We start from the raw sequence: 20065 nt of genomic DNA on the forward strand, positions 1-20065 counted from the left end.
CAAAACACAGTCTACACAGAAGGCGAGAGGGCTCCTCAGCAACAGCCAGAAATACAGCTTATTTTTAAAGTAGGTTCTACATGCACATGATATAAAATTCATCAAGGAAACAAAAAAGCATAGAGTTTAAAAGTATCCTGTACCTCAGCCCCAGCCTTATCCACAGTCAGCAGTGTGTGTTTCCTGTGACTAACCCAGGTCACCTGGAGACGCACAGCAGGCTCTGGGCTGCCCTTTGAGAGTCCTCTGACCCAGGACCTACACTCTGGGGGCGTGGAACTAAGGGCTGAAGCAGCCTTCATCACACAGTGGTGTTTGGAGGTGTCAGAAAAGGGTAGCAAGTACCCATTAGCACTACACTTATTTCAGGTAGACCAGGCCACCAGAGGTCACAGGCAGGGAGGGAGGGTCTCTGTAGAGGTAGCAGCAGGACATGAGAGTAGAGACCACTTCAACTTCCCCTAGTGCCACACAGAAGACCAAGCCCCTCGGAAGCTGAAGACAGGATGTAGGCCGAGGTCGGACTAGGGAGGGTGAAGACAGCCCACCAAAGCTTCGCTGCTGAACTGACAGTCTCAGGAGTCAGACTGCAAGACATTCTAAACTCATACAGCTTAAAACTATTTTTTATTATAAAATCTAAGTCTGTGATAAAAAGAAATTCAACCAGCACACCGGAGTATAACGTGAAAAGGAGCCAGAGCATCCTTCTGAAAGCCGCCCTGCCTCTGTGTGTGTGTGTGTGTGTGTGTGAGTGTGTGTGTGTGTGTGTGTGTGTGAGAGAGAGAGAGAGAGAGAGAGAGAGGGACAGGTGCACTGACAAGAGGGGACCCGGGAGCTCGAGATGAAGAACCAACCACTGAGCCAAGCGTCAGACGGCCAGACGTCAGTAAGGATAAGAAATGAAGCTCTGGGAGGAAGGGGGTGTCTGGGGGCAGAAGGTGTCAGTGCAGGAGCGGGTGGGAATGAGGATGCATGTGGCCTCTGAGAAGGGCAAGGCGACTCGGACACAGGGAACCCAACAAAGAACAGGGTGCTCGAACCCGCGGCTGCCCTCGTCACAGGGTTCCTGAGAGGGACGCGAGACAGAATACATGGGAACACCACAACATGTACACAAGCATTCACAGCAGCTTTAGTTTAACAGCCCAAACTGAAACAACCCATATCTCCTTCAAGGGTGAGTGGATAAGTGAACTGTGCGTGGCCCAGCCACTCCAGGGAACATTACTCAGCAGCGAACAGGAAGGAATTACCAACACCACCTGGAGGCTCCCAAGGGCATTATGCCGAGTGAAAAAAAGCCAGTCTCAACAAGTCAAATATTGCATGATTCTATTTATGTAACATTCGCAAAATGACACAATTACCAAGGCGGAGAACAGATCAGCAGTTGCCGGGCTTTGGGTTGGAGGGAGGGTGTGATTATTAGGAGGCACCAGGACAGCCTGTTGGTGGTGACGGGTCCACGTGCTGACTCCATTCCACACATGATAAGACCTCACAGAACCACACACATGCACGCGAATGCGCAAGAGGGCATGCAAAGACTGGTCACATGTGAATAAAGTCTGCCTGAGTTGACAGCACTGTCGTGGTTTTGGTGATGTACTAGGACGTTTTCGTTGGGGAAGCTGGGGGAAGGGCACATGGGAACTCTGTGCTATTCTGCAACTTCCTGTGACTCTTCAACTATTTCAAAAATAAAAAGTTACATAAGGGGAAAAAAGTACTGAAGCACTTAGCAGTACTAGATAAAAGTCTACAAGCATAAATGTCCATCAAGAGGGTCCTGGGGGACTTCCCTGGTGACGCAGTGGTTATGAATCCGCCTGCCAATGCAGGGGACATGGGTTTGAGCCCCGGTCTGGGAAGATCCCACATGCCGCGGAGCAACTAGGCCTGTGCGCCACAACTACTGAGCATGTGCTCTAGGGCCCGCGAGCCACAACCGCCGAGCCCGCGCGCCTAGAGCCCGTGCTCCGCAACAAGAGAAGCCACCGCAGTGAGAAGCCCGCACACCGCAACAAAGAGTAGCCCCCGCTCGTCACAACTAGAGAAAGCCTGTGCACAGCAACGAAGACCCAACACAGCCAAAAATAAATAAATTAAATAAATACATTTTTTAAAAAAGAGGGTCCTGGGACAGAGGCAGCTGGCGCTGCAACCCTGCTCCTGGCCCGAACAGTTGCGCGGAGGGTCAGGCACCTCCTTCGGTAGGGGAATCAGGATGCGAGCCACAGCCCGGGCGGCCTGGGGCCAGGGCAACCCTGGAAGGGACAGACAGGGCTTCGCGGCTGAGGACACCCTGAGACGGAGCTGTTTCTATCTCGACTACAAAGCACAGCCCCTTGGATGGAGTCCCAGGCCACCCCATCCTCCTCCAAGTCCTCCCTCAGCCTGGGCAAGAGGGCCTTGGTGTCCCTCGCCCTCTGGGAGGCAGAGCAGGCTGAAGCTTCCCCAGCTCCTCTCGCCCCCTCACCACCCCCACCCCTGGCTGGGAAGAGAACGCGCCACCTGTGGAGAGCGCGGCAGGTTCTCTGAGAAGCGTGGTACTCACTCTGCGGAGCGGCCGTGGACACGACGGCCATGCCATGGGGGGCCATCCCCGAGGTGCCGGGAGGTGGCTGCCCCGAGAGTGGCATCGGCTGCCCCATGGCCCCCAGGCCGCCCATCCCGCCCAGGGGCTGGCCGGGGCCCCGAGCAGGTAGGCCAATGCCGGCTGCTCCCGCGGCGGGCCCGCCAGTCAGGCTCTGCAGCGCGTTCATAGGGTCTGCGGGGCACAGGGTGCAGCGTCTCAGGGCAGTGTCCGCCAAACCGGGCCAGGCTCCGTGGGCCATGAGGCCTTCCTGGGCACACGCTTCCTCCCACCTCCAGGCTCGACACCCTCAGTGTCCCAAATGGTGAGCGGCCGGAGTCCCGGGAGCCCCCCAAGTCCCGGCCCAGCTGCCTGCCACACCCCAGGGGCTGGGACACCTCCTGGGCAGGGAGCACAGCCCACACCCTAGCCTAGCCTATGCCAGGTCCTGACAGACTCTAAGGGACGAGCAAGCCCTCAGTGGCAGGCGGCGGCCCCACCCATCCTGGCTATAGGCCCCTCCTGCTGGGTGAGACACAGCTGGGAATCCAGAGAAAACAAGGGTCAAGGGCTCTTCACAGTAAGCCAAGCCTGGGGCCAGAGAAGAGGGGGCAGGGGCAGATCTCCCAGGGGGGGCCAGAGAAGAGGGGGCAGGGGCAGATCCCCCAGGGAGGTTACAAGTCCCCTTGTGCACCAGAAGCCCATCTCTGCTAAGTCTGGGCAGGACCCCACTGAGTAGCAGTTCTCGGGAAAGACCCCTGAGAACAAGGGTGTGTGGGAGGGGTCCGCAGATGCTCGCCAGCTGAGTGAGCAATGCCAGGGCCAGGGGCAGGAGCCAGAGGCTCTTGTTGTAACAGCAAACAGCCACCTGCAGGCAGGTGTGGCTTGGCCGGCTCACCCTGCCACAGAACCGGGTGAACAGACACGTTCTCCTGGCCAAGCACTCTTGATACCCACCCCCCCAACCCCCCGGCCCTGGCTGGCCAACAATCGCTGCACAAGCCAAGAGACCCCAGGCAGGTGCAGCCAGCTCGGCCAAGGCAAGCCTGGGCATGCGGCATGTGCCACCGACAGTAAGACAAACAGCCCGCCAGGGTGGCTCCCCGCCTGGCAGTCGGAGTTTAGTTGGCCACTGGGATCTGCTAAACCCCTTCACTGGCAGCTCACTCAGAGAGACCTAGGCTAAATCAACAGGGTTCCCATGTGATAAAACCTTGAAATTAAAAAATAAAAAAGAATAATAATTCTTAACTTACAAAGAAACTTTGTAACTTAAGAAAGTGAATTCATAGTTATTCTCTAAATACTACTACAGATTATTATACTGAATATAGCATTATACCATACTAGTTCTCTCCCAGAGAGCTCAAAATTTTAGATAATATTCAATAATCGTGTGAGGTTTCATCATCTTTTTTGCGGGAGGAATGGGATGGAGTGGTATCGTCCGACTCCACGGTCACCAGGAGGAGGGTGCCTGGTGGGCCGGGAGCTGGCAGTTCTCAGGAACCTGAGGTCGTCTCTCCGGGAACTTCCTCCTCCAGTAACAGCTTAACCCCAGGCACACGCAGCACCCACCATCCCACTGCTGCTACCCCGCAGCCAAGGTTGGGAAAAACCTTAATTCCAAAAGGAGAAACTCTTACCACTGACAGAAGCTTGTGATTTCTTGTTATCTATATATAAAGAAAAAAAAAAAAAAAGAAGAAACCAAAGTAAACAAAGTTTTTATGTAACCATATATTTCCACGCTAAGTCAGTGCTAAAGGCATTCGCCCAGAGGACATGTGTGAATACATGTATGTGTCCCACCCCCGGCAGCGTTGACACACAAGGAGGCCTGGAGCAAGAGAGTGCAGAACCACCCCGCGGTCAACCTGGGCCCTGGAGAACAGCCCCCAGGTGGAGGCTGGTGCTGGGTCTCCTCTAGTTCCTTCCTTCCCAGGCCGGGGCTCTTAGCACAGGCCCCGAGCCACAAACAAGAGCGCTTCAGGGATCTACGGTGGGCCCACAACACCTCCATTTTCAGCCCACTCTGGTGAGGGAGGCAGCATCCCCATTTTCTGGATGAGGAAACTGAGTCTGTCCAAGGCTGGTTAGAAGCCGGATCCAGCCAGCCCCAGGATAGGCGGGGAACTGCCACAACAGTTCCACCCTCTGCCGGGGGTGAGGCAGCTGTGGACACCCCCGCCAAAGGGCTGTGTGCACTAGCCGTGCCAGGGCCAGCTCCCAGATGGGCCAGCGAGCCCGAAAGGCCGAGCCCTTGCCAGTACAGATGGGGTCGTGGCCGGGCTGCTCATGCCCCAGGCTTCTAGTGGCGGCTCCTCTTGTTCCAAACACCATGGGACCTTCCCAAACACAGCAAAGAAAGTGAAATCAAGTGAGGTTCATCTTGCTGGCCAGTCTGGTAAAAAGTTAGTGTGGAAAGAAGCAATGGCCCTGCAAGGACTCTGGGGTCCCCAATGTCTCCCTCTGAGATGAGTGACGCTGATGCCACAGCTGTCTCGACAGCCACAGGGAGCAGCCGCCCCATGGACAGGCTGAGTGGGAGGAACCTGCCTCCTGTGGTCACACCACTGCAGGCCGGCAGGAGGCGCCGTGGCTGTAACCCCCCAGAGCGGCCCTGAGCGGCCCTGACCGGGAGGAAAGGAACTGGGATGCTGTGGGGCTGGGCCCTCACCAGGGCAGGGAGTGCAGGGTGGCGCGGAGAAAGCTGGCCCCAGAAGCTTCCAGCCTGACGGGAACACAGTTAGGTCCAGCCTCCATGGGTCAAAAAAACCAGGGATCAGGGAAGGAAGTGTCTATTCCAGGGTGGACTCTGCTTATTCAGGAACTGCCTAGAGATCAAAGCAGCAGTCCTTCAAAAGCGAGATTAAGCAGACAAGCAAAAAGTGCAGTCCAGCCCAGACCACTTGGACACTAACATCTCCATTAGGCCACAATCAGCACGTTTCAGGCTGAGGCTCTGGGAGGATGGGAAACAAATGCGAAGCCATGAAGAACTTCCCGGAAAGCAGGCGCTGTCCACAGACATCCTGCCTCAGGCACTGGGGCCAAGACTGGCCGGCCTCTCGTGGCGACCACAACCACCCAGAGATGTGACGTTTTACTTACGGATGTCTCGAAAATGGATAATGAGCCTGGCCACGAGAGAAAGGTATTCATCCTAAAAGTAAAAACAGGAAGCAGTTTAATCCCAGACGCAGAAGTGAGGCCGAGTGACGCCCCTTCCCACCCTGGCCCTGCTGCGCTCCTCCTGAAGGCAGGGATGGCAGCCATCCCCGTCTGTCTGTCCTTGTCTGTCTGTCCTCGTCCGGCTTGGCTCTACCTCCTCTGGAATCCATCCCCCCGGGAAAGGCCGGCAGAGCTCGGCTACCGCAGAACAACAAAAGGCACAAAGAAACAGAAAACCAAGAAGGTACCAAGACACTAGGAGACGCTGCTCCCCTGCCCTGCTGTAAACCCTGGCGAGGGCCACAGGGGGCTCAGGCACCCGTCTTTCTGCAAAGGGGCCGGCCCAGGGTCACAGGGCATCTCAGAAGTAGACACGGGAGGGCCGCTTTTGTCTTTGCTCCATTTGTACCAAAGTACTTTCGCTTTTCACACCGGCCTGTTGCTTTTCCACTGCTGACGTCATATTTGCATGCAAATCCGGCTGGGCGCCCCGGCTGTGCTTTCCGCAGCTCCCGCTGATCTGAATTCACTGCACAGCCCAGGGAGAGGGCACAGCGCCGCTCAAGGAAGCAGGTGAAGGCCACTGCCCAGGGCCCTCTTGGTTCTCGCTGCGTTTCTGGAACCTCCCAGCAGGGCCTGCCTTCCACCATTTGTCCTCTTTGTAACCAAGGACACTCACTCCGGGGGTTCCGGGGAAACCACTACTGTGAGTTTGTCTTGGGGTCAACGAAGGGATGTTCGTAACTAAAATCTTATTTCAGAGAAGCTGGACCATCTTTCTGGCAAGGCAGGCAGAAAGGGCAGAGCTTTCACCCCGCCTGCTCACTTGACCCCCGCCTAAGTCACCATGACACTGAGTCCACTCAACAGCAGCCAGAGGAGACGACCCCCGCAGCCCAGGACCCACCGCAGGGGACAGCCCGTGAGCCTGGGACAGTGAACCTGCCGTCACGAGAACACCTCCAAGGGAAACACGTGAAGGGGGCCTCAGATGAATGTTAACAACATAAGCACACTTTCTAACCTCCATCAACCCTCACTGATCTCAAACTTCACCCACCACTGTTTTCTCAGCCAGGGAATCAGCAGAGGAAAACGTGGGGGAAAGGCCCAGGGAGGCCACGGGGCAGGCACCGAAGGACAGGACACATGGGAAATGTGTTCAACACTCCCCCTCCCAATGCCCCCCACAAATTCCTGGGAGGAAAAGGATCCCGCAGATCACCTGACCAGGCTGGTCCTCGAAGGACAACAGGGTGGTGAGTGGGGCGCAAGGAAAGCGGGGGCTAAAGGAAGCTCTGAACTGAGGTGGCCAAGGACGGGGAGCTTGCCAGGTCAAGAGCTGACGTCTCAGTAAGGCCTTGGCCATCTTTTGGGTCGGAGAAATCTTAAAAGAATTTGTTGAGCTTCTTCTACTTCCATAAAAGGTGAAGCAATAGGAAGCAGGTTTAAAAAGCAACCAAATCATTAAAAAGTCCACAAACAACAAATGCTGGAGAGTTTGGAGAAAAGGGAACCCTCCAACACTGTTGGTGAGAATGTAAACTGATGCAGCCACTATGGCAAACAGTATGGAGGTTCCTCAAAAAACTAAAGATAGAATTACCATATGATCCTGCAATCCCACTCCTGGGCATATATCCGGAGTAAACTCTAATTCAAAAAGATATGTGCACCCCTATGTTCATATCAGCACTATTTACAATAGCCAAGACATGGAAGCACCTAAATGTCCACTGACAGATGAATGGATAAAGAGGATGTAGTACATATATGTATACAATGGAATATTACTCAGTCATAAAAAAGAATGAAATAATGCCATTTGCAGCAACGTGGATGGACCCAGAGATTGTTATACTAAGCGAAGTAAGTCAGACAAATACCATATGGTATTACTTATATGTGGAATCTAAAATATGATAAATGAACTTATCTATGAAACAGAAACAGACTCATGGACATAGAGAACAGAGTTGTGGTTGCCGGGGGTGGGGGGTGGGGGGTGCTAGGGGAGGGATGGACCGGGAGTTTGGGGTTAGCAGATGCAAACTATTATATATAGAATGGATAAACAACAAGGTATAGCACAGGGAACTATATTCAATATCCTGTGATAAACCATAATAGAAAATATACATATGTATAACTGAATCACTTTACCATACAGGATAAAACACAACATTGTAAATCAACTGTACTTCAGTTATAAAAAATAAAAAAAAAAACCAAACCAGCAACCAGATATTTTACTCTGACACAAGATACAGTAAATGGGGCTCAGGAGCATGTCCCCAAAGCCCTTGGCACGGAACCAGGACCAAGTGCTCGGAGCCAGGTGGGCACAAGGCACCCATGGTCTGCACCCACTGAGGCTGCCCACAGCCCGGTGCAGCACAGGCTCTGGGGCCCAGACCAGCATGAGGAGGCCTGAAGGGGACAGAGTGGGGCAGCAACCACCTGACAGGAGAAGCGGGCACAGGGAGTGGTCAGTCACACTACCACCAAGGGGCGCTCCTGTGGGTAAATACATCACCCAGCACGTCAAGGGTAGAGTGCTTCAGGCCTGCTGATCTGATCCCCCTCTGACTCCCCAGGGTGGCTGCCTTACTCTATGTCTAGACTGGCTTCCCTGGGCGTGAGAGTTCCCAGCCTCCATGCAGACAGAGAGGTTATGACCCCTCTTCTGCTCCAAGGCACCCCCGCTCCAGGACAGTTCCAGAAATGGGCCGAGGAGCGTGTACCTCCCTTATCTTCACTCCATCTTTATCATCTCCCCCTCCTGACAGCAAAATACAAGCATCCAGGCTGGGTACAGCCAGAGCACAGCAGTGACAGCTCACACGCCACACTGACTCCGGGCCAGGCACAGCTCTGAATGCTTTACAGATTATTAACACACTCAATTCTTCCAACTGCCCAGTGAGGCAGGTACTACTAGCGGGCTGGTTTGCAAGTGAGAAGACAGAAATGTGGGAAAAAAGCTTCCTGCAGTTTATACACTTTGTCTAACCTGTACACGTCTTGCATGAGGGCCTGACGGCAAAGGTGGAGGACAAATCCCCTCACGGATGTGGAGGGAGCAGTAGGAAGGACACACATGCTCCAGGTAAGATGCCACAGGCCACACACTAGATGCTACACTGTTATACCTTTTGTATAAAACTCGGGGAATCTGAACATGTATATTTGCTTTATATCTGCAAAAAGAAATGTTGCAGATCAACAATCAAATCCCCAGAGGTATCAGGAAGTGGCCCGGAAATGAAACTTCCCACCTTGTTATACATCTTTCACATTGCAAGTATATAATCTTTTACCAAATTGAAGACAAAGCCAAATCAAAAGAAAAAAGTACAGGGACTTCCCTGGTGGTGGAGTGGTTAAGAATCCGCCTGCCAATGCAGGGGACACGGGTTCGAGCCCTGGTCTGGGAAGATCCCACATGCCGTGGAGCAACTAAGCCCGTGCGCCACAACTACTGAGCCTGTACTCTAGAGCCCGCGAGCCGCAACTACTGAAGTCTGCGTGCCTAGAGCCCATGCTCCGCAATGAGAAGTCACTGCAATGAGAAGCCGGTGCGCCGCAACGAAGAGTAGCCCCTGCTCACCACAACTAGAGAAAGTCGGCGTGCAGCAACAAAAACCCAACGCAGCCAAAAATTAAAAAAAAAAAAAAAAGAAAAGAAAAAGTACAATTCCTAAAAATGCAAAATCAACCAAACGTATAAGCTGATATCAAGTTGGTGTCAGAATCATAGGGAAAAGAGTTCTTCTGATTGATCATTTTAAAAAACAAAAAGCAAACAAAACAAAAAAACCATATGTCCTTAGGGGAAGGGGTACATTTTAAGTACACACAGAGCTGTAAAGAAATCTTAAACTTCATTCCACATTTTGTTATTTGCTACTAATATTAGTGCTAATATTGGTCTGTTTATTCTGAAAGTATTTTAGAGTAATTATGCCAATGACATTAGAAGCCAAGATATTCACAAAAGAGAACAGATACACGTTTAAAATAAAAGTAAAACCCTGGGGACTTCCCTGGTGGCACAGTGGTTAAGAATCCGCCTGCCAATGCAGGGGACACAGGTTCGAGCCCTGGTCCGGGAAGATCCCACATGCTGCGGAGCAACTAAGCCCATGCGCCACAACTACTGAGCCTGCGCTCTAGAGCCCGTGAGCCACAACTACTGAGCCTGCGTGTCACAACTACTGAAGCCTGCGCGCCTAGAGCCCGGGCTCCGCAACAAGAGAAGCCACCGCAATGAGAAGCCCGCACACCGCAATGAAGAGTAGCCCCCGCTCGCCACAACTAGAGAAAGCCCATGCGCAGCAACGAAGACCCAACGCAGCCAAAAATAAATAAATAAATAATAAATTTAAAAAAAAAAAGTAAAACCCTGTAATTGGAAATATCAATGTGAAATTATTGATATTTGAGGTTGTTGTTTCAAAAACATATGACTCCTTAGCTGTTCACAAAAAAGCGCAGAAGCCGTGAGCAGCCCCATGCCCACACTGCAAGCCCCAAGTACCATTTCACCCTCGAAAAGGAACCAGGGCTCCTTAGAGCAACAGCTGATTCTGGGCCAAGATGCAAGCAAGAACAGAATGCTGGGAAAAAGGTGAATGTTAAAAGTGTTTCTGGTGAGGGCTCAGGGGAAAGAGGAATGTGTGATTGGAAACAAGAGCACAGAGAACCCCTGTCATACAGTGTCCGGAAGTCTAGCTGAATCGTACCCTAGTTGAGAGGAAGGCAGACCTTGTAAGCAATGAACCTGGATATTTGGCTGAGTAGACTTCCAAACAAAGTGTGGAAGGTCTGGCCTGCTTTCCTCTTTTTTTAAAAAAATTTATTTATTTATTTATGGCTGTGTTGGGTCTTCGTTGCTGCGCATGGGCTTTCTCTAGTTGTGGCGAGCGGGGGCTACTCTTTGTTGCAGTGCGCAGGCTTCTCATTGCAGTGGCTTCTCTTTGTTGCACAGCATGGGCCCTAGAGCGCGCGGGCTTCAGTAGCTGTGGCACGCGGGCTCAGTAGTTGTGGCTCACGGGCTCTAGAGCACAGGCTTAGTAGTTGTGGCGCACGGGCTTAGTTGCTCCACGGCATGTGGGATCTTCCCGGACCAGGGCTCGAACCCATGTCCCCTGCTTTGGCAGGCGGATTCTTAACCACTGTGCCACCAGGGAAGTCCTGGCCTGCTTTCTTCTTGCTGCTTACAGTGAAATTGAGAGGAAAGAAAGAAACTGAGGGAAGAGCCGTTAAGCATAAAGGAAACTGGACTTGGTTTCGGAAATTCCCAGGCTATTCAGATTACAAAGAAACACTAAAATTAGGAGATTCACTGTAGGAATGTGTGCTCTGGAGAGAAGGTTGAGGGTGTGGTTGCACAGACTATGCTAGTGCCAAAGAGATCAGGCATGTGATGAATCATCTCAGTCGTCTCACAGACACCAGGAATAGGGATGAAATTACAGCGATGAAACATCTGTGGGGAAACCTCCTGTCTAATGGCATGAATATGTCACATATTCACGGTTTAGAGCGTCATACCAGCAGAAACACTGCCAGTTTGGACTAAAAGGGAGAGACTGGATGAAATTTTAAAAGGGCGTCAGACTCCCAATCCCAAAGTCAACAGGCAGGAAACAGGCTGGTAAAACTACTGGTTGCAAACATGACCACCGGGGAGAGCCTTGGGCTAAGAGGCCAAAGCCATGAGCCCAGAGACTGTAGCCTCCAAGTCTGTGGGAATTTGTCCAGCAGCTACAGGAAACTAATACACTGCCTCTATAGATTGGCCTATTCTGGGCATTTTATACAAATGCATCATACAATACATGCTCCCTTGTGACTATTTCACTACACTTATCGTGATGTTTTCAAGGTTCATCCATGTTGTACCATGTATCAGTACTTCATTCCATTATACGGCCAGGTAACAGTCCATTATACAGACACACCACATTTTCTTTATCCACTCATCAGCTGATAAACATTTGGGTGTTTCCACTTTCTGGCTAGTATGAGTGATGCTATGAGTATTTCTGCACAAGTTCTGTGCATATATGGTAACTCTGTTTAATTTCTGAGGAATTACCACACTGTTTTCCACAGTGGCTGCTCCACTACACATTCCTTCCAGCAACATATGAGGTGCCAATTTCTCACCAATACTTATCATCTTTTTTTATTATAGCCATCATGAGTGTGACAGTGTATCTCACTGTGGTTTGGATTCGCCTTTCCCTAAGGACTAGTGATACTGAGCATCCTTTCATGTGCTTCTTGGCCATTTGTACTGGGTTGGCCAAAATAGTTCCTTTGGTTTTTAAGTAAAAATAAAGACACATTTTTTACTTTCACCAAGAACTTTATTGAACAATGTATTCACCACTTTGTTCCACTACCTTCTGCCATTTTTCAGGCAACTTCATAATTCCATCTTCTCAAAACTTTTTACTTTTTAAAAAAATTTTTTGGCTGCATTGGGTCTTCGTTGCTGCACGCAGGCTTTCTCCAGTTGCGGCAAGCAGGGGCTACTCTTTGTTGAGCGGGCTTCTCATTGCGGTGGCTCCTCTTGTTGCGGAGCACAGGCTCGAGGTGCGTGGGCCTCAGTAGTTGCGGCAGGTGGGCTCAGTAGTTGTGGCATGCAGGCTCAGTAGTTGTGGCACATGCGCTTAGTTGCTCTGCGGCATGTGGGATCTTCCCAGACCAGAGATCGAACCCACGTCCCCTGCATTGGCAGGAGGATTCTTAACCACCACCAGGGAAGTCCCTCAAAACTTTTTATTTTTTTGAGCAAAGAACTGTTCTAGGTGTCTTTTACAGTCTTCCAGGGAATTGAAATTTTTTCCATTAAGAGAATTTTATAAAGACTGAAATAAATGTAAATCCAAAGGTGCAAATGTCTGGTGAATACGGTGGATGAATCAGAACTTCCCAGCCAAGGTGTAACAGTTTTAGCCTGGTCATCAAAGAAACATGCAGTCTGGCGTTATCCTGATGGAAGATTATGCGTTTTCTGTTGACTAATTCCGGACACTTTTCATTGAATGCTGCTTTCAGTTGGTCTAATTGGGAGCAGTACTGGTTGGAATTAATCGTTTGGTTTTCCAGAAGTAGCTCATAATAGAGAACTCCCTTCCAATCCCACCATATACACAACATCACCTCCTTTGGATGAAGACCGGCCTTTGGTGTGGTTGGTGGTGGTTCATTTCGCTTGCCCCACTGATCTCTTCCATTCTACATTATTGTACAGTATCCACTTTTCATCCCGTCGCAATTTGTTTTAAAAACAAAACGTTTTCGCTACATTTAAATAGAGAATCACATGTGGAAATATGGTCAAGAAGGTTTTTTTTGCTTAACTTATGTGGAACCGAAACATCAAAGCGATTAACATAACCAAGCTGATGCAAATGATTTTCAACGCTTGATTTGGATATTTTGAGTATGTCAGCTATCTCCTGCATGGTATAACATTGATTGTTCTCAATTAATGTCTCAGTTTGATCGCTATCAACTTCAACTGGTCTACCCGACCGTGGAGCATCGTCCAGCGGGAAATCTCCAGCATGAAACTTCGCAAACCACTTTTGACACGTTTGATCAGTCACAGCACCTTCTCCATACATTGCACAAATCTTTTTTTGCATTTCAGTTGCATTTTTACCTTTCTTGAAGTAATAAAGCATAATAAAACAATTTTAAAAATGTTGTTTTTCTTCCATCTTCAATATTAAAATGGCTACACAAAAATTCTCCAATTTTGTAAAGTTCTTTTTAAATGCACACTGATATGACAGCTGTCACAATACAATCTAACAAGATTGTTTTGAATGAAGTTAAAGACAACTAAGCGTTACTAGACCCATCTTACGGAAAAAAAACGAACGAACTTTTTTAGCCAACCCAATATATCTTCTCTGGAGAAATGTCTATTCAAGTTCTTTGCCCATTTTTGAATTAGGTTGTTTGGTTTCTTTTGTTGTTGTTGTTGAGTTGCAGTTCTTTATATACTCAGATACCAGTCCCTCATCAGATATCATCAGATATTTGATTTTCAAATATCTTCTCCCATTCCATAGGTTGTCTTTTTTTTTTTTTTTTTTGATTTATTTATTTTTGGCAGCATTGGGTCTTCGTTGCTGCTTGTGGGCTTTCTCTAGTTGCAGCGAGCAGGGGCCACTCTTCGTCGCGGTGTGTGGGCTTCTCATTGCGGTGGCCTCGCTTGTTGCGGAGCATGGGCTCTAGACGTGCGGGCTTCAGTTGTTGTGGCACATAGGCTTAGTTGCTCCGCGGCATGTGGGATCCTCCCGGACCAGGGCTCGAACCCATGTCCCCTGCATTGGCAGGCGGATTCTTAACCACTGCGCCACCAGGGAAGCCCCATAGGTTGTCTTTTCACTCTCTTGATGGTATCCTTTGATGCACAATACTGTTTAATTTCGATGAAGTCAAATTAATCTATGTTTTCGTTTGTTGCCTGTGCTTTTGGTGTCACATGTAAGAAACCATTGCCTAATCTGAGGTCACAAAGATTCATGCCTATGTTTTCTTCTAAAAATTTTACAGTTTTAGGACTTCCCTGGTAGCGCAGTGGTTAAGAATCCGCCTGCAAATGCAGGGGACACAGCTTCAAACCCTGGTCTGGGAAGATCCCACATGCCGTGGAGCGACTAAGCTGGTGCGCCACAACTACTGAGCCTGAGCTCTAGAGCCCACAAACCACAACTACTGAGCCCACGCGCCTAGAGCCCGTGTTCTGCAACAAGAAGCCTCCGCAATGAGAAGCCCGCGCACCCCAACAAAGAGTAGCCCCCACTCACCGCAACTAGAGAAAGCCTGTGCACAGCAACGAAGACCCAACGGAGCCAAAAATAAATTAATAAAAAAATAAAAGTTTTACAGTTTTAGTTCTTAGGTCTTTGATCCATTTTGAGTTAATGTTGGTATATGGTATGAGACTGGGGTCCCACCTCAATATCATACATGTGGTAATCCAGCAGATGTCCCAGCACCATTTGTTCTTTTCCAAGATTGTTCTGGCTACGCTGGGTCCCTTGAGTTTCCTTAGTATCATTTTGTCAGTTTCTACAAAGTCTGTTAGAAACTTTTCCTCATACTTGAAAAATGTATCAATTCCCAGAGCAGGCGCTCCAGAGCCAGTGTTCTCAGCAACATGGGACCTTTGGTAAGTATTGTGTTGTGATTCACGTATTTTAAAATTTTACCCTTATACATTATAAAATATTTTAAACATACAAAAAATAAATAATAAAACAAATGACAGTGGGTTCCTTACCCAGTTTAAATTAAAAAATAAGATCGAAAGAAAGCAAGCTAGCTCCCCATGCTACCGCTGACTTGCCCCACACCTCGTGTTCTTCACAGCTGAACTGGAGAAAGTCACGAGGACTACACGGAGTCTCTGTACTCTCTCAGCTCCTCAGTACATGCAAGTGAAAACAGAGCGAATGAAAACCAAAGAAGCAGAATTTCTGAGGAGGCCTCCGAGCAAGCACGCCGACGCCGGGTAGTGCAGGAGGAGGCCTGGCTGTCACCCTGCAAATGGCAGAGGGCAGAAGCACAGCCCTGGACCTGTCAAAACTGGCCACACCCAGGCCTTTCTAGCAGGTCTCAGCAGTTGTTCAGAAAATGCTAGTTTTTTCATGCGGTTTGCCGTTTTCACTACATACACTTGTGCTTTTCTCCTCCAATAGCTGTCCCTGATTAAACAGAGATAGCAGAAGACGTATTCGGTTTCAGTCAAAAGGCCAACCCTGGGCTTGCGAGGTCCGTAAAAAGGGCTGAAGGTAGGAGAGAGTCTCCTTCATCAGATGTGCACGGCCTCTTCCCGCTCTCCCCAGGCTGTGCTCTTGCCCTCTTATTCCAGCAGCTGCTTGTGCCCCTCAGCCCTCCTCTAATTAGCCTCCAGGTCACTTCCCAGTTCTGATGCTCTCGGCCTCCTGGTCTCTGGGTTTCACCTTGGCCCCCACCGTGGGGACTCAGCGTTTACCGCTGTAAACCAGAGACATGCACTACTTCTGCATAATACTAAACAACGTGCAAAACAGTTGATGTGGGCTTCCCTGGTGGCGCAGTGGTTGAGAATCTGCCTGCCAATGCAGGGGACACGGGTTCGAGCCCTGGTCTGGGAAGATCCCACATGCCGTGGAGCAACTAGGCCCGTGAGCCACAACTACTGAGCCTGCGCGTCTGGAGCTTGTGCTCCGCAGCAAGAGAGGCCGCAATAGTAAGAGGCCCGCGCACCGCGATGAAGAGTGGCCCCCGCTTGCCACAACTGGAGAAAGCCCTCGCATAGAAACGAAGACCCAACACAGCTAAAAATAAATAACTAAATAAATAAAAAATAAAAATAAAGGAATTCCTTTAAAAAAAAAAAAAACAGTTGATGTGTGTTTAACATATAAGCTTAATTTAAAAACAATCAAGCGATAAGCACATGTTCAGCAATGCACCCAGCTGTAACAAGCCTCTATGCACTGCCGCTGCAGGTGCCGACGCAGAGGTCCTGGGATCCCTGGCTGTGCTCTCATCCAGCAGATGCCAAACCTTCCTGAATCTGCAGAGTACTTAGAGCTGCTATTATTATACCACCCACCACCCCCAGGGAAAGTGGTTTCTGCGTAGGCAGAGAGCAGTCCCACCTGCAGGAATTCAGATGTTAAGATTTAAAGTGGGTGTTTGGGTGTCTTTTGCTTTGCTAGATGGGGGGAAGTAACACAAGTAGCAAAGAGGGTAGGCTCTGACCCCAGACCCCCAGGGTGTGTGACCTCCTGGGCAAGTTACCTGGCATCTGTGTGCCTGAGCCTCCTCGTCTGCAACCTGGGGAGAGCAGCAATGTACCTGCTTCACGGGCCCTGCAAGGGGACATCACATCACTTTAGAGGGAGCAATGGGGCCTGGCCGTTAGACCCAGGGCCAGCCCCTGACAGAATGGGAAGAGCTTTAACTCTGGGTGCTAACACCACACTGGAAGCATGCACCAACCAGGCAATTTGGATCTGGTGGTCTTTTAGACAAGAGTGCTCAAGGTCTTCCTTGCCCGGGCTGTATACCAGGCAGCCTGAGGTGCCCATGGGTGACCGGTTTCCTTCAGGGTGGACACCTCTGGACCCACCTGCTTGCCAGGATTCCAAGAGAAGGTTAGCTCCTTCTCCATGACCTCCTCTGCCTCCCGGCCCCTCCTGGAGTCTAAAAACAGAGAAATCACTCTTCCATATCCTTTTCTTTGCTCTGGGTCCCATCTTTTACATTCTTTCACAGTCATTCTAATGGGGTCTCAGGTGGGAGGGGCAGGTAACAAGTGTGCCCGGCTGCCACCTGACTGGAGAGTCCCTCTGGAGCCCCACCCTGGAGGAAAGGTCTTGCCGCAAGACGGGGCCCAAGGCTCCATGTGGGGCTTGAGCAGGACTAATAAGCTGCATCGGACAGCAGTGTCCAAGTAGAAAGTCTGTCTCTAAAAATGACACAGGAAACTTCCCAGACCTCTCTATAAATACCTCTCTTCCAAATAGTCAGGGCCTCCTCTTGAAGTTAGGGATTTAGAACCAGCCTGACCAAAGGAAATGCAACTGAAATTGCTAAGGTGTGGTGTGGGCTGCAGTAAGGAGAGACGAGGACAGTGACAGGGGCTGTTGTGCTGCCAGTCGCCCCCTCGGAATGGAAGGCTTATTCTTCAGCTGCTGGGAGGGTCTCTGTGGTGGCCAGTCTCCAAGATGGCAGCCAACAACCGCTGGCCTCCCTGGATGCACAGGCCGCAGCGCACAGAGAAGGTGGAGGCGACTCCCTCCCCAGACTCCACACTGGCCTTAGGACTTGCTGTGACCCAGCGATGTTCTAGGACTTCAGGGGACTGACAGCTTCCACGTCCCCTGCCTTGAAAGCCAGCCGCTGTGCCGTAACGAAGCCCGGGCTATGCTGCTGGAGACACCAGGTGGCTGCCAGCTGAATGTGGCTGCGCCGAGGTCACCAGTGAGACCAGAAGAATGGCCAGCCAGGCAGTTCCAATCACCCTAGTCCTGACCCACAGAATCAGGACAGGTACCAACTCATTGCTCTAGGCCACTACATTTTGGGGTAGTTCCTTATAAAGCAATAGACAACAAATAATACTGGACCAACAAGTTGTGTATTTTGAAAGTTTAAATAATTCAATAAGCCCTCACCAAGGTTCTTATCTCCCAAATATCTGCAAATTATGTATCTAATAAGAGACTTGTATCCAAAATTTATAACAAGTTCTTACAATCTAGCAATAAAAAGACCAACAACTCAATTTTAAAATGGGCAAAGGATCTGAATAAACATTTCTCCAAAGAAAATATACAAATGACCAATAAACACAGTAAGTCATCTGGGAATGCAAATTAAAACCACAATTAGATACCACTTCATACTCATTATGATGGCTATAATAAAAAAAAAAACAGTAACAAGTATTGATGAGGAATGGAGAAACTGGAACCTCATACACTCCTAGTGGGAATGTAAAATGGTGCAGCTGCTTTGAAAACAGTCTGGCAATTCCTCAAAAGGTTAAATATAGAGTTACCATCTGATTCAGCAGTTCCTTTCCTAGGTATACAGGAAAGAGAAATGGAAACATATGTCCCCAGGAAAGTTTGCACACAAATGTTCATAGCAGCATTATTATAATAGCCAAAAAGTGGAAACACTCCAAATGTCCATAAACTGGTGATGGATAAATAAAATATGGTACATCCATACAATGGAATATTATTTGGCAATAAAAAGGAATAAAGTACATGCTACAACATGGTTCATGGGTGAACATTAAAAATATTATCCTAAGTGAAAGAAGCCAGTCACAGAAACATATATTTTATGACTGCATTTATATGAAAAGTACAAAATAAGCAAATCTATAGCAACAGAAAGCAGATAAGTGGTTGCTTAGGACTGAGGGTTGAGGGAAAATGGGGAGTGCTGGCTAACGGGTATAGAGATTCTTTAGAAAATGCTCTAGGGAGTACCCTGGGGGCCTAAGTGGTTAGGATTCCGTGCTTTCACTGTCATGGCCCACGTTCAATCCCTGGTCGGGGAACTGAGATCCCATAAGCTGCAAGGTGTGGCCAAAAAAAAAAAAAAAAAAGAAAAGAAAAAAGAAAATGTTCTAAAATGGATTGTGGTGATGGTTGCACAACTCTGTGAAGATCCTAAAAGACCACTGAACTGTACACTTTAAATGGGTGAATTGTACAGTGTATGAATTAGAGCTCGATAAACTTGTTATAAAAAAAGAATATAACGCTTACCATTTTCTATGTCCACAGCACGAGCCCGCCCACCTCAGTGCACAGGCTTCTGCTGCTCGTCCTCCACCTACTTGTGCTAACAAACACATGCTGGTGTGCTCTGACCTCCAAGCCCAGGCTGTACACACGGTTTCTGTTTTGGAAGCTGTGCTCTCCGGCCAGTCATCTCTACCTTTCCATTTCAGAAAATGTTTACCTCATCTAAACACTCAGACCAGGCTAAGTTTCCCCAACGGACCTCTGTACATCTTGACAGTTGGTTTACCTAAACCCGGATCCAACCATAAATAGTATCTGCTTTTGATTCTTTTTTATCCTCTTCTTTTTTTAAAAAAATTTATCTATTTATGTATTTTTTTTGGCTGCGCTGGGTTTTCGTTGCTGCGTGCGGGCTTTCTCTAGTTGCGGTGAGTGGGGGCTACTTTTCGTTGCAATGCGTGGGCTTCTCATTGTGGTGGCTTATCTTGTTGCAGAGCACAGGCTCTAGGTGCACGGGCTTCAGCAGTTGCAGCACACAGGCTCAGTAGTTGCGGTGCTCAGGCTCTAGAGCGCAAGCTCAGTAGCTGTGGCGCACAGGCTTAGTTGCTCCACGGCATGTGGGATCTTCCCGGACCAGGGCTCGAACCCGTGTCTCCTGCATTTGCAGGCAGATTCTTAACCACTGCGTCACCAGGGAAGTCCCTGTTTTTGATTCTTGACACACAGTAGGTCTTAGAGCTCCAGCACCACGCTCGGGCACCAGGTGCTCGGCAGAACTGGTGCAGCAGACACAGCCCGCCCTGCAAGAGCCAGGTAACCCAGACAAGCCACTTGCTTCTTTGTGCCTGTTCTGTTTCATTTCTACAAGCAGCTCTACCCCAAGGCGAGCGCACAGATGACAGGAGGTGGTCACGTGAAGCCCGTGGCGATGCCCAGTTCACGCGAGAGCTCACACAGGAAACGCACCCCAACCACTCCACCTGTGATGTTCCTAAGCCTCGTCCTCACCAAGGCCTCACCCTCC

General features: G+C 49.6%; 1 protein-coding gene across 3 annotated transcripts in view; it reads right to left on the bottom strand.

The window, feature by feature from the left end:
* Positions 1-20065, bottom strand: part of MED15 (mediator complex subunit 15) — a 62713-nt gene that overhangs the window by 15463 nt on the left and 27185 nt on the right. For 2 of the 3 annotated variants that reach the window (XM_059895129.1, XM_059895128.1), the window contains exons 3-5: positions 5693-5744; positions 4225-4254; positions 2561-2773 (exon numbers count right to left, since the gene is read on the bottom strand). In XM_059895129.1, coding sequence (XP_059751112.1) covers positions 2561-2773; positions 4225-4254; positions 5693-5744 — 295 coding nt within the window. The remainder of the gene's footprint in view (positions 1-2560; positions 2774-4224; positions 4255-5692; positions 5745-20065) is intronic. The other variant, XM_059895130.1, reaches the window with a different exon arrangement.

This window comes from Balaenoptera ricei, chromosome 14 (assembly GCF_028023285.1).
Source record: "Balaenoptera ricei isolate mBalRic1 chromosome 14, mBalRic1.hap2, whole genome shotgun sequence".
Classification (NCBI taxonomy): domain Eukaryota; kingdom Metazoa; phylum Chordata; class Mammalia; order Artiodactyla; family Balaenopteridae; genus Balaenoptera; species Balaenoptera ricei.